This window comes from Hyperolius riggenbachi, chromosome 12, assembly GCF_040937935.1.
Source record: "Hyperolius riggenbachi isolate aHypRig1 chromosome 12, aHypRig1.pri, whole genome shotgun sequence".
Classification (NCBI taxonomy): Eukaryota; Metazoa; Chordata; class Amphibia; order Anura; family Hyperoliidae; genus Hyperolius; species Hyperolius riggenbachi.
This window is the reverse complement of record NC_090657.1, coordinates 6,502,575-6,515,034: the sequence shown is the minus strand read 5'-3', so window position 1 is coordinate 6,515,034 and position 12,460 is coordinate 6,502,575. Positions and strand designations below refer to the sequence as shown.

At 47.5% G+C, this 12,460-nt stretch overlaps 1 protein-coding gene across 2 annotated transcripts in view; it reads right to left on the bottom strand.

The window, feature by feature from the left end:
* Positions 1-12,460, bottom strand: part of RECQL5 (RecQ like helicase 5) — a 179,269-nt gene that overhangs the window by 2,010 nt on the left and 164,799 nt on the right. For both annotated transcript variants that reach the window (XM_068262699.1, XM_068262698.1), the window contains 3 exons: positions 11,503-11,542; positions 11,134-11,391; positions 3,597-3,672 (listed from right to left, as the gene is read on the bottom strand). In XM_068262699.1, coding sequence (XP_068118800.1) covers positions 3,597-3,672; positions 11,134-11,391; positions 11,503-11,542 — 374 coding nt within the window. The remainder of the gene's footprint in view (positions 1-3,596; positions 3,673-11,133; positions 11,392-11,502; positions 11,543-12,460) is intronic.

The following is a 12,460-nucleotide window of genomic DNA, read 5'->3' as shown; positions in this document are numbered from 1 at the left end:
GATGGATGCAAAACAGAAAAAATGCACTTTTGTTTCCAAATAAAATATTGTCGCCATACATTGTGATAGGGACATAATTTAAACGGTGTAATAACTGGGACAAATGGGCAAATACAATACGTTGGTTTTAATTATGGAGGCATGTATTATTTTAAAACTATAATGGCCGAAAACTGAGAAATAATGATTTTTTTTCAGTTTGTTTCTTATTCTTACTGTTAAAATGCATCTGCAGTAAGGTAGCTCTTAGCAAAATGTACCCCCAAAGAAAACCTAATTGGTGGCGGAAAAAACAAGATGTAGATCAGTTCATTGTGATAAGTAGTGATAAAGTTATAGGCTAATGAGTGGGAGGTGAACATTGCTCGGATGCATAAAGTGAAAACGACTGAGGGCTGAAGTGGTTAATAGAATCAGAATTCCTTTATTTCGCCAAGCACGGGTGGGCCGTGCCCGGAATTGGATTTGGCACATTGATGGCATAGAAAGAGTCAAAAACAACAGACAAGAGTAGTACAACAGAGCAAGAGTAGTACAACAGAACATGATTAATACAACAGGACAGAGAATACACATTTGTGGTAGGGACCAGCACGGACAGCAGCGTGTGACAGCAGATAACACTAGCATGACCTAACCAAGGCAGATAAACAAGCAGCCGCAGCCGAGGTCGGATGTTAGGCTACAGGGGGGGGGGGGGGGGGGGAGTAGAGCGAGCAGAGTTCAAGAGTTTAATGGCAGTGGGGAAAAAGGTGTTCATGCGCCTACTGGTTTTTGCAGGGATGGACTGGAACCTCCGACCGAGTTTGAGTCGCCTGAAAAAACTGTGACCAGGGTGTGAATGGTCACCCACAATTTTCATTGCTCTGTTACGCAGCCTGGTGTTGTAGATGAGATCTAGAGGGGGAAGAGGTTTCCCGATTATCCTCTCCGCTGAGCTGATGACCCTCTGAAGTTTGCATCTGTCACTGGTGGTGCAGCCAGCAAACCAGACCAGGATGGATGAGCAGAGAACTGACTCTATCGTCGCAGAGTAGAAGGACCTCAGAAGTTCTTGGGCCATACCAAACTTCTTTAGTTGGCGAAGGAAGAAGAGTCTTTGCTGAGCCTTCTTCTGAGTTGCGGTGGTATTAGCCTTCCAGGTCAGGTCGTCAGAGAGGGTCGTACCCAGAAGGCGGACGCTAGAAACCCTAGCGACTTCGGTACCTTCGATGTACATCGGGGGGGGGATTACTGGTATACTTCCTAAAATCAATGACCATCTCCACAGTTTTGGCTGTGTTGAGAACCAGCCTATTCTCTCTACACCAATTGCAGACTCTGTCGACCTCCTGGCGGTAGGCCTGCTCGTCATTCCTCACTAACAAGGTCAACAATTGTGGTATCGTCTGCAAATTTGATGATTTTGACAGAGTCCGCAGTGGGAGTGCAGTTATTCGTGTATAGAGAGAACAGGAATGGTGACAAGACGCAGCCCTGAGGGGCTCCAGTGTTTGTCACTCTGGGTCTGGAGACTATGTCGCCCAGCTTCATAACCTGGGACCTGTTCGTTAGAAAGTCTGTGATCCAGAGGTGAAGAGTAGGATGAACTTCCAGCTCCGTGAGATTGTCATGCAGGATACGGGGCAGATAGTGTTAAAGGCCGAGCTGAAGTCCAGGAGAAGGATTCTAGCATAAGAGTTCGGCGTGTCTAGGTGGTCAGTGATAAATTCCAGGCAGATGTTGATAGCATCGTCCGTGGACCTGTTTGCTCTGTATGCGAACTGGAGAGGGTCCAGTCGGTCTAGAGTAGTGTTCTTGAGCAGAGACAGGACCACTTTTTCAAAGGTCTTCATGACCACTGATGTTAGGGCCACGGGCCTGAAGTTGTTTAGGTCTGAGACCCCTTGCTTTTTCGGGACGGGAATGATGGTGGATTCCTTGAAACATGTAGGGACCTTCCCTTCCCCGAGGGACCTGGCGAAGATAGAGGTGAGGACGGGGGCCAGCTGCCGTGAGCAGGACTTCAGACATGCCGGTGACACGCCATCAGGGCCAGATGCTTTCCTGGCATTCAAGGAAGACAGAAGGCGAGGAACGTTGGTCTCGGATACTGTCAGGGAAGGGCATGTGCTCGAGCTAGGTTCAGTGCGCCTAGCAGCAGGGGGGGGGCAGAAGGAGTTGACTGCCCCCCAGGGGTGGCCGGGACCTCAAACCTGCAGTAAAAGTTGCTGAGTTCCTCGGCTAGCTCGGAGCAAGGAGTAGCCTGTTGGGGTGGGGGCTTATAGCTAGTGGCAGCCTTCAGGCCCTTCCAGGCAGCCCGAGGGTCGTTTGAGCGGAGGTTGTTCTGAATCTTTTCAGAAAATCATATTTTCGATCAGATTAAAGGGAGTCTAACTTACAAATGTCCAACATACGAACAACCCGCCGATACGAACGAGTCATCGTTCCGATCGCGTGGGATAGAGCAGAATTTCTGCATTGTTTACATAGCTTAGTATAGCTGAATTGAGAGATAGAGTACTCATGTAATGAGGGCCGTGTAGAACTGAATGGGATGGAAGCGCCCCTAATATAATAAAACTCTTACAAAAAACAAGAAGAAACCAAGCTTACCTCAAAGCAGCACTAAAAAGATATTAGATAAAAACAACACGTTTCTAAGGGGAAACCCGCTTCATCGGGTCAATATTGTATCATAAGAATGCATTTCTCAGGTTATACCAGCTTTATACCGACAGCAATAACAACCCAAATAAGGCTTTACATTTTTCTATATTACACTAAACTAAGATACATTTATTTTTCAGTGGATTTTAATTAGGAAATTGGGATGGGGGGGTTGCGCATCCCTAAAAACATGCTGCAATTGACTGGTTAATCGCTCAGGCATGCACCACCTCTATTAGGCTGAACATGCAGTGCATGCATGTTCAGCCTAATAGAGGTGGTGCATGCCTGAGCGATTAACCAGTCAATTGCAGCATGTTTTTAGGGATGCGCAACACCCCCCTTTTCCTAATGTTGCTAGTATGTAACTACCAGGTTAGCTGCTCCCAGCCCGTATTCCTGAGTTTCTGTTTGCATGGTAAGTAATAGTAGTTATGCATATGATTTGCATCTGAATTGAATGCAAAGTGTGCAGATAGCTTATTAGAGGTGCTGCACATGCGAGCTGTTGGTCATTTCAGATGCAGCCTTTGTGGTATGCGCTGGCCCTCTCCTCGCTGTCCATTAAAGTGGTTTTTGATATGCTAAACATTCTTTAGCACTGTTAACACTTTGTGGCCTTATCAGGAGCATTATTTGTTTCTCATATATGGCAGTACTTAATTTCCACTTAATTTCCATAAACAGATGTCAGCAGAAAGCGATTCAGAATTTGATCTACAGGCTGCCACTGCTAACTTTGTAGCATCCAACTGATAACCCTTCAAATGCCCAATTAATTAAACGAATGGCCTTTCCTACTCATGTTGACATTGGAATTGAAATAGATTGACTGAGGCCCTGGTCACTTATCAATTTTTGTTTGATTCTATGCTTGGATAGAATTGAATGCCTATGTAATTAAACCATTGCATAGTGTATGGCTAGCTTAACAGCGAATAGCTTACCGAATTTCCGCACTGCTATCTTGTTATCCCCAGCTAAGTGATGAGAAAGGTGTCTTGCAAACCCTTTAAATAAGTCCTGGAAAAAAAGGGCACAAAAGAGTCTCAGTACTGCAGGAACATCAGCAAAGAAAAGAGATTGTGGAGCTAACTGTCCACCGCACAATCCTACTGCGATCACAACCCAGCACAGAATCCCAGCACCGAAGCAGTAGAGCCAACTCTAAAGCCGAACACCCACCACAAGACCTCAGAAGATGGATCGGGGGATACGCGGCAACTAAAGCTGCGACAATCGATCCATCTTTCACAATCGCGTATCCCGGGAACAAACGATGGGCGAGAACGATGGATATCTTCCTTAAAGTATCAGTGACCATTGGATCTGTTACTTACTTCCCGGAGTGATGGTCACTTTTTCACTGAGCTCTGTGTGGGTGACTGCAGGTCCCTGTGTACTGCTAAGCGCTGAGGATTAAGACCTACAATGGGATGCGAAAGTTTGGGCAACCTTGTTAATCGTCATGATTTTCCTGTATAAATTGTTGGTTGTAACGATAATAAATGTCAGTTAAATATATCATATAGGAGACACACACAGTGATATCTGAGAAGTGAAATGAAGTTTATTGGATTTACAGAAAGTGTGCAATAATTGTTTAAATAAAATTAGGCAGGCGCATAAATTTGGGAATCACAAAAAAGAAATGAAATCAATATTTAGTAGATCCTCCTTTTGCAGAAATTACAACCTCTAAATGCTTCCTGTAGGTTCCAATGAGGGTCTGGATTCTGGGTGAAGGTATTTTGGACCATTCCTCTTTACAAAACATCTCTAGTTCATTCAGGTGTGACGGCTTCCAAGCATGGACAGCTCTCTCTAACTCACACCACAGATTTTCAATTATATTCAGGTCTGGGGACTGAGATGGCCATTCCAGAACGTTGTACTTGTTCCTCTGCATGAATGCCTTAGTGGATTTTGAGCAGTGTTTAGTGTTGTTGTCTTGTTGAAAGATCTAGCCCCGGCGCAGCTTCAGCTTTGTCACTGATTCCTGGACATTGGTCTCCAGAATCTGCTGATACTGAGTGGAATCCATGCGTCCCTCAACTTTGACAAGATTCCCAGTCCCTGCACTGGCCACACAGCCCCACAGCATGATGGAACCACCACCATATTTTACTGTAGGTAGCAGGTGTTTTTCTCGGAATGCTGTGTTGTTTTTCCACCATGCATAATGCCCCTTGTTAGAAAGTATGTAATAATTGCTTAAACAAAATTAGGCAGGTGCATACATTTGGGCACTGATGTCATTTTACGGATTCCAAAACCTTAAGAACTTAATAGACAATTATTATTTCTTCCTGTGATACAATGACAGCAGCCATGTTGTTTGTAAACATTACACAGAGGCAGGCTTATCTGTATCTTGATCACTAAGCCTGTGAAAAAAAATCTAATCCCCCCTCCTCCCCTCTGCCTCTGAAATCAATGGCTAGTAACACCTCCTCCTCCTCCTGCCCAGACTGAGTTCCCATGAGCCCTTGCTACTGCCAAGGCTCTCTGAAAACCTGTGGGCATGGTTTATTTAGTTTATAGGGAATTAGAGTATTAAAACAAAAACAAAAAAGTATTTGGCTTGAGGAATGCCCTATAAACAATAGGAAAGGAACACAATTATGCAATGAGTAAAAGTTCACCTCGGATCCACTTTAAGGGGTTCAATTGTAAGTTTCCCTCCTCTCAATTTTCTCTGAAGAGTATCTTAAAAGAACCCTCAAATGACCTGAAGACAAAGATTGTTCACTATCATGGTTTAGGGGAAGGATACAGAAAGCGGTCTCAGAAATTTCAGCTGTCTATTTCCACAGTTAGGAACATACTGAGGAAATGAAAGACCACAGGCTCAGTTCAAGTTAAGGCTGGAAGTGGCATACCAAGAAAAATCTCGGATAGACAGAAGAGACAAATAGTGAGACCAGTCAGAGTCAACCCACAGACCAGCACCAAAGACCTACAACATCATCTTGCTGCAGATGGAGTCACTGTGCATCGTTCAACCATTCGGCGCACTTTACACAAGGAGATGCTATATGCAGAGGAAGCCTTTTCTCCGCCCACAGCACAAACAGAGCCACTTGAGGTATGCTAAAGCACATTTGGACAAGCCAGCTTCATTTTGGAATAAGGTTCTGTGAACTGATAAAACTAAAATTGAGTTATTTGGACATAACAAGGGGTGTTATGTATGGAGGAAAAAGAACACAGCATACCAAGAAAAACACCTGCTACCTACAGTAAAATATGGTGGTGGTTCCATCATGCTGTGGGGCTGTGTGGCCCGTGCAGGGACTGGGAATCTTGTCAAAGTTGAGGGACGCATGGATTCCACCCAGTATCAGCAGATTCTGGAGACCGATGTCCAGGAATCAGTGACAAAGCTGAAGCTGCGCCAGGGCTGGATCTTTCAACAAGACAACGACCCTAAACACTGCTCAAAATCCACTAAGGCATTCATGCAGAGGAACAAGTACAACGTTCTGGAATGGCCATCTCAGTCCCCAGACCTGAATATAGTTGAAAATCTGTGGTGTGAGTTAGAGAGCTGTCCATGCTCGGAAGCCAGCAAACCTGAATTAACTAGAGATGTTTGTAAAGAGGAATGGTCCAAAATACCTTCAACCAGAATCCAGACTCTCACTGGAACCTACAGGAAGCGTTTAGAGGCTGTAATTTCTGCAAAAGGAGGATCTACTAAATATTGATTTCATTTATTTTTTGTGGTGCCCAAATTTATGCACCTGCCTAATTTTGTTTAAACAATTACTGCACGTTTTCTGTAAATCCAATAAACTTCATTTCACTTCTCAAATATCACGGTGTGTGTCTCCTATATATTTAACTGACATTTTTTATTGCAACAACCAACGATTTATACAGGAAAATCATGACGATTAACAAGGTTGCCCAAACTTTCGCATCCTACTGTATGTGTATTGATACCACTTGTGGCTGTGGCAGCTGAGCAGCTGGTTTACTGTTTTATGACCATAAAGATATCTTCGGTGGAGCGCCTGTATTAATGGGACTCCGAGCACCTCCCATGGGCATGCCTTCAAGACTCCGTCCAGGACTGCAAAGTACTTAAAGGGATACTGTAGGGGGGTCGGGGGAAAATGAGCTGAACTTACCCGGGCCTTCTAATGGTCCCCCGCAGACATCCTGTGCCCGCGCAGCCAGTCACCTATGCTCTGGCCCCGCCTCCAGTTCACTTCTGGAATTTCTGACTTTAAAGTCTGAAAACCACTGTGCCTGCGTTGCCGTGTCCTCGATCCCGCTGATGTCACCAGGAGTGTACTGCGCAGACACAGACCATACTGGACCTGTGCTGTGCGCTCTTGATGACATCAGCGGGACCGAGGACACGGCAACGCAGGCGCAGTGGTTTTCTGACTTTAAAGTCAGAAATTCCAGAAGTGAACCGGAGGCGGGGCCAGAGCATCGGTGAGCGGCTGCGCGGGCACAGGATGTCTGCGGGGGACCATTAGAAGCCCCGGGTAAGTTCAGCTCATTTTCCCCCGACCCCCTACAGTATCCCTTTAAGGATGCATACCTTTCTGTAGCTTGTGCTCTCTTCTTCAGTGGCGTAGCTAAGGAGCAGTGGGCCCCGTTGCAAGTTTTACATTGGGGCCCCCCAAGCACTCTATACATAGCAATTGATACGGTGCACCAAAACCTGCCAACGGCAACTACAGTGGCAGAGTTGCAAGAAGGGGATGGGTAACAGCTTGTTACTGATTACCCCCAAGCACTCTATACATAGCAATCCCTGCCAATGGCCACTACAGTGTCAGAGGTGCAAGAAGGGGGTGGGGAACAGCTTGTTACTGATTACCCCCAAGCACTCTATACATAGCAATCCCTGCCAATGGCAACTACAGTGTCAGAGGAGCAAGAAGGGGATGGGGAGCAGCTTGTTACTAATTACCCCCAAGCACTCTATACATAGCAATCCCTGCCAATGGCAACTACAGTGTCAGAGGTGCAAGAAGGGGCTGGGGAGCAGCTTGTTACTGATTACCCCCAAGCACTCTATACATAGCAATACCTGCCAATGGCAACTACAGTGTCAGAGGAGCAAGAAGGGGATGGGGAGCAGCTTGTTACTGATTACCCCCAAGCACTCTATACATAGCAATCCCTGCCAATGGCAACTACAGTGTCAGAGGTGCAAGAAGGGGATGGGGAAAAGGTTGTTAATGATTACCACTATTCAAAGCATCTATAGAAGTGATTATTATGAGCACAGGACCAATAAACAGCTAATAGTGTAGTTGAGGGAGGGCCCTTTGGGGCCCCTCTGGCCCAAGGGCCCCGATGCGGTCCCAACCTCTGCAACCCCTATTGTTGCGCCCCTGCTCCTCTTTCACTTGATGCCTGAATCGCCATTCTACACCAAATAGTTTTCGTTCGATTTCAATTTAAAAATCGCCATCTTGGCTATGTTATAACTTCCGGGTCACCCCTGTCTTCTCTGTTAGAGAAGTGCATCACTAAATGAAGCAGGAAGAGGAAGTGACACGCATGGCCATTGCAAGAGGCTCCTCCAGAGGGGTCATAGCACGACTTTGTTGGAAGTCATCTGGCTTAAAGGCATGCCCATGAGAGGTGCTCGGAGTCCCTTTAACTATTTGCATTTACACATGAACTAAGCCAGAAAATGTGACTGTGACTTACCCGGGGCTTCTTCCAGCCCCACTCCCCTTACATTATGTGTCAGGTACCTCTGCATCCTCTGGGGGCCCTCTGTTCTCCCACTGGCAGCTCCGAAATATCTGCAACTGAAGCTCCAGTCGCTCCACTGTCCATGCATTCTCCACAATCGTGCTCCTGGCGCCACTGTTCATGCATGCTCCACAATCGTGCTCCTGGCGCCACTGTCCATGCATGCTCCACAATCGTGCTCCTGGCGCCACTGTTCATGCATGCTCCACAATCGTGCTCCTGGCACCACTGTTCATGCATGCTCCACAATCGTGCTCCTGGCGCCACTGTCCATGCATGCTCCACAATCGTGCTCCTGGCGCCACTGTTCATGCATGCTCCACAATCGTGCTCCTGGCGCCACTGTTCATGCATGCTCCACAATCGTGCTCCTGGCGCCACTGTCCATGCATGCTCCACAATCGTGCTCCTGGCGCCACTGTCCATGCATGCTTCACAATCGTGCTCCTGGCGCCACTGTCCATGCATGCTCCACAATCGTGCTCCTGGCGCCACTGTCCATGCATGCTCCACAATCGTGCTCCTGGCGCCACTGTCCATGCATGCTCCACAATCGTGCTCCTGGCGCCACTGTCCATGCATGCTCCACAATCGTGCTCCTGGCGCCACTGTCCATGCATGCTCCACAATCGTGCTCCTGGTGCCACTGTCCATGCATGCTTCACAATCGTGCTCCTGGCGCCACTGTCCATGCATGCTCCACAATCGTGCTCCTGGCGCCACTGTTCATGCATGCTCCACAATCGTGCTCCTGGCGCCACTGTTCATGCATGCTCCACAATCGTGCTCCTGGCGCCACTGTTCATGCATGCTCCACAATCGTGCTCCTGGCGCCACTGTTCATGCATGCTCCACAATCGTGCTCCTGGCGCCACTGTCCATGCATGCTCCACAATCGTGCATCTGGCGCCACTGTCCATGCATGCTCCACAATCGTGCTCCTGGCGCCACTGTCCATGCATGCTCCACAATCGTGCTCCTGGCGCCACTGTTCATGCATGCTCCACAATCGTGCTCCTGGCGCCACTGTCCATGCATGCTTCACAATCGTGCTCCTAGCGCCACTGTCCATGCATGCTCCACAATCGTGCTCCTGGCGCCACTGTTCATGCATGCTCCACAATCGTGCTCCTGGCGCCACTGTTCATGCATGCTCCACAATCGTGCTCCTGGCGCCACTGTTCATGCATGCTCCACAATTGTGCTCCTGGCGCCACTGTCCATGCATGCTCCACAATCGTGCTCCTGGCGCCACTGTCCATGCATGCTCCACAATCGTGCTCCTGGCACCACTGTCCATGCATGCTCCACAATCGTGCTCCTGGCGCCACTGTTCATGCATGCTCCATAATCGTGCTCCTTGCACCACTGTCCATGCATGCTCCACAATCGTGCTCCTGGCGCCACTGTTCATGCATGCTCCATAATCGTGCTCCTGGCACCAGGAATGTTCTACACATGTGCAGTTCATTCTTTTAAGAACTATGCATGCCCAGAAAGCTCCCGGTGAAGGTGTGGGCGGCCCAAACCCCCTGAATGTACTTCTGATGTAGTTTAGCAATGGAGTCCCAAATGAGACTTTTTGCTTCACTGGAAATAATTGCCAGTGACCAAAATTTGGTTGTCTTTTATAAATATGGTGGTATAAGCGTGGATCAGCTTCCGCATCCGGCCCACCAGCTGCTGGCTCTCTCCGAGGTCCCAGAAGCTGCGCAGACTCAGAGCGACAACGGAGCGAGGCGATCTTAGCTCATGCTGGGCTGGCTGTAGTGCTGGGATGACGCGGAGTGATACGCACTCCGACCGCATCACCCAGAACTCATTACAGGCCGGCTCAGCATGAGGCGGGAGATTTAGCTGCCTGAGCTGCTGCGAACATGACGAGATCAGCGCTGGAGGAGTCATCTGCCAGGGGAGTTATTTATATTCATATTTACAGGTTCCTGGCCACATAAATGCATATTGGAGGGTGGGGGAGCCCAGAGGGAGGAGGGGGGAACGCTGCCAAATGTTATTTTTTGAGGGGAAACGCTGCCAATCGAAATGCATTTTTGTGTGAATATGCTGCCAATCTGATTGAATTCTGTGGGAATCTGCTGCCAATCTGATTGCATTTCATAAATAAATATTCTGCCAATCTGATTGCATTTTGTCGGGAAATATGCTGCCAATCTGATTGCATTTTGTCGGGAAATATGCTGCCAATCTGATTGCATTTTGTAGGGAAATCTGCTATCACTCTAATTGCATTTTGTGGGGAAATATGCAGCCAACGTGATTGCATTTTGTGAGGAAATATGCTGCCAATCTGGTTGCACTTTGTGGGGAAATCTGCTGACAATCTGATTGCATTTTGTCTGAAAATATGATGCCAATCTGATTGCATTTTGTGGAGAAACATGCTGACAATCTGATTGCATTTTGTGGAGAAATGTGCTGCCAATCTGATTGCATTTTGTGGGGAAATGTGCTGCCAATCTGATTGCATTTTGTGGGGAAATGTGCTGCCAATCTGATTGCATTTTGTGGGGAAATATGCTGCCAATCTGATTGCATTTTGTGGGGAAATCTGCTATCACTCTAATTGCATTTGTGAGGAAAGTGCTGCTGGTCCTCCACCATGTGGTCTGGAAAAAGAATGGCCCTCCATGCCTGCGAAGTTGGACAGCACTGGCGTGGATCATATTTTAAAACTGGAAAATTGTCAATCTGCTGCTCTCATAAAAGTTCAGAAAAATGGAATTCAGCGCTTACTTTGGATGCAAACTTTCCATCCCGGAAAAAAGGAGTCAAGTATTTCACGACAATATCTGCCGTCTCTTTGAGATTCACCACTTTATTGGGAGGTGGCTGCAGTATTTTAGCAGTTCCCTCTTTGTCTTGCTGGGACAGATTTGGGTCAAACGTAACTTTCTTTTTCCCCTGGCCACTGCTGCTTTTTACTGCTTGAGACAAAATGGAGAAGGCTTGCTCTTCATTTCGCGGCCTCTTGCTGGCTGGTCCTTCAGATGTCTGGACGAGAAAATGGAATCGGACATATACGGTAAGTTGCATTACATAAACACATCAAAAAAGCTAAAAAAAGATAAAATAAAATAAATTCTATTGAATGAGACAACTCACCTCTCCCGATTCTTTAGCCTTTGGTTCACGCAGGTTATGGCTAAGTAGATGAAAAGGCCGTGTTATAACAATAATCATTTTTAAGAGCAAACTTTACAAACTGCTCTACTGCAAATAAACATAAAAATAAACATGTATGTAATAAATAATTAAAAGCTGGATTAAAGTGAACCGCAGATGGCCCAAAAGGAAAATATATAAATACCTGGGGCTTCCTCCAGTCCCCTTCAGGCTGATCACTGTATACATACCTGGGGCTTCCTCCAGGCTGATCACTGTATACATACCTGGGGCTTCCTCCAGCCCCCTCCAGGCTGATCACTGTATACATACTTGGGGCTTCCTCCAGCCCCCTCCAGGCTGCTCACTGTATACAGGCCTAGGGCTTCCTCCAGCCCCCTCCAGGCTGATCACTGTATACAGGCCTGGGGCGTCCTCCAGCCCCCTCCAGGCTGATCACTGTATACAGGCCTGGGGCTTCCTCCAGCCCCCTTCAGGCTGATCACTGTATACATACCTGGTACCTGGGGCTTCCTCCAGCCCCCTCCAGGCTGATCACTGTATACATATCTGGGGCTTCCTCCAGCCTGATCGGTCCCTCGTCATCCTCTTACGCCCCCCGGCTCCAGGTGATCTGGCCAGGCGTGGCGTAGTGCGCGCCTCGTAGTACTGCGCAGGCACAGAACACTCCCGGCCTCCCGAGCGCGCATGGCCGTACTGCGTCTGCACCGACTGGCCGAATTAACGGAAGATGTAAATGGAGGATCCAGGAGGCGGTAAAAGACGATGAGGGACCGATTAGCCTGAAGGGAGCTGGAGGAAGCCCCAGGTATGTATACATGTTTCCTTTGGGGCCACCTCAGGTTCACTTTAAAGTGGATCCGAGATGAAAAACTAACTATAACAAGTAACTTGTCTATAGATCTTATCTAAAGTTTAGATTAGAGTTTATACAGCA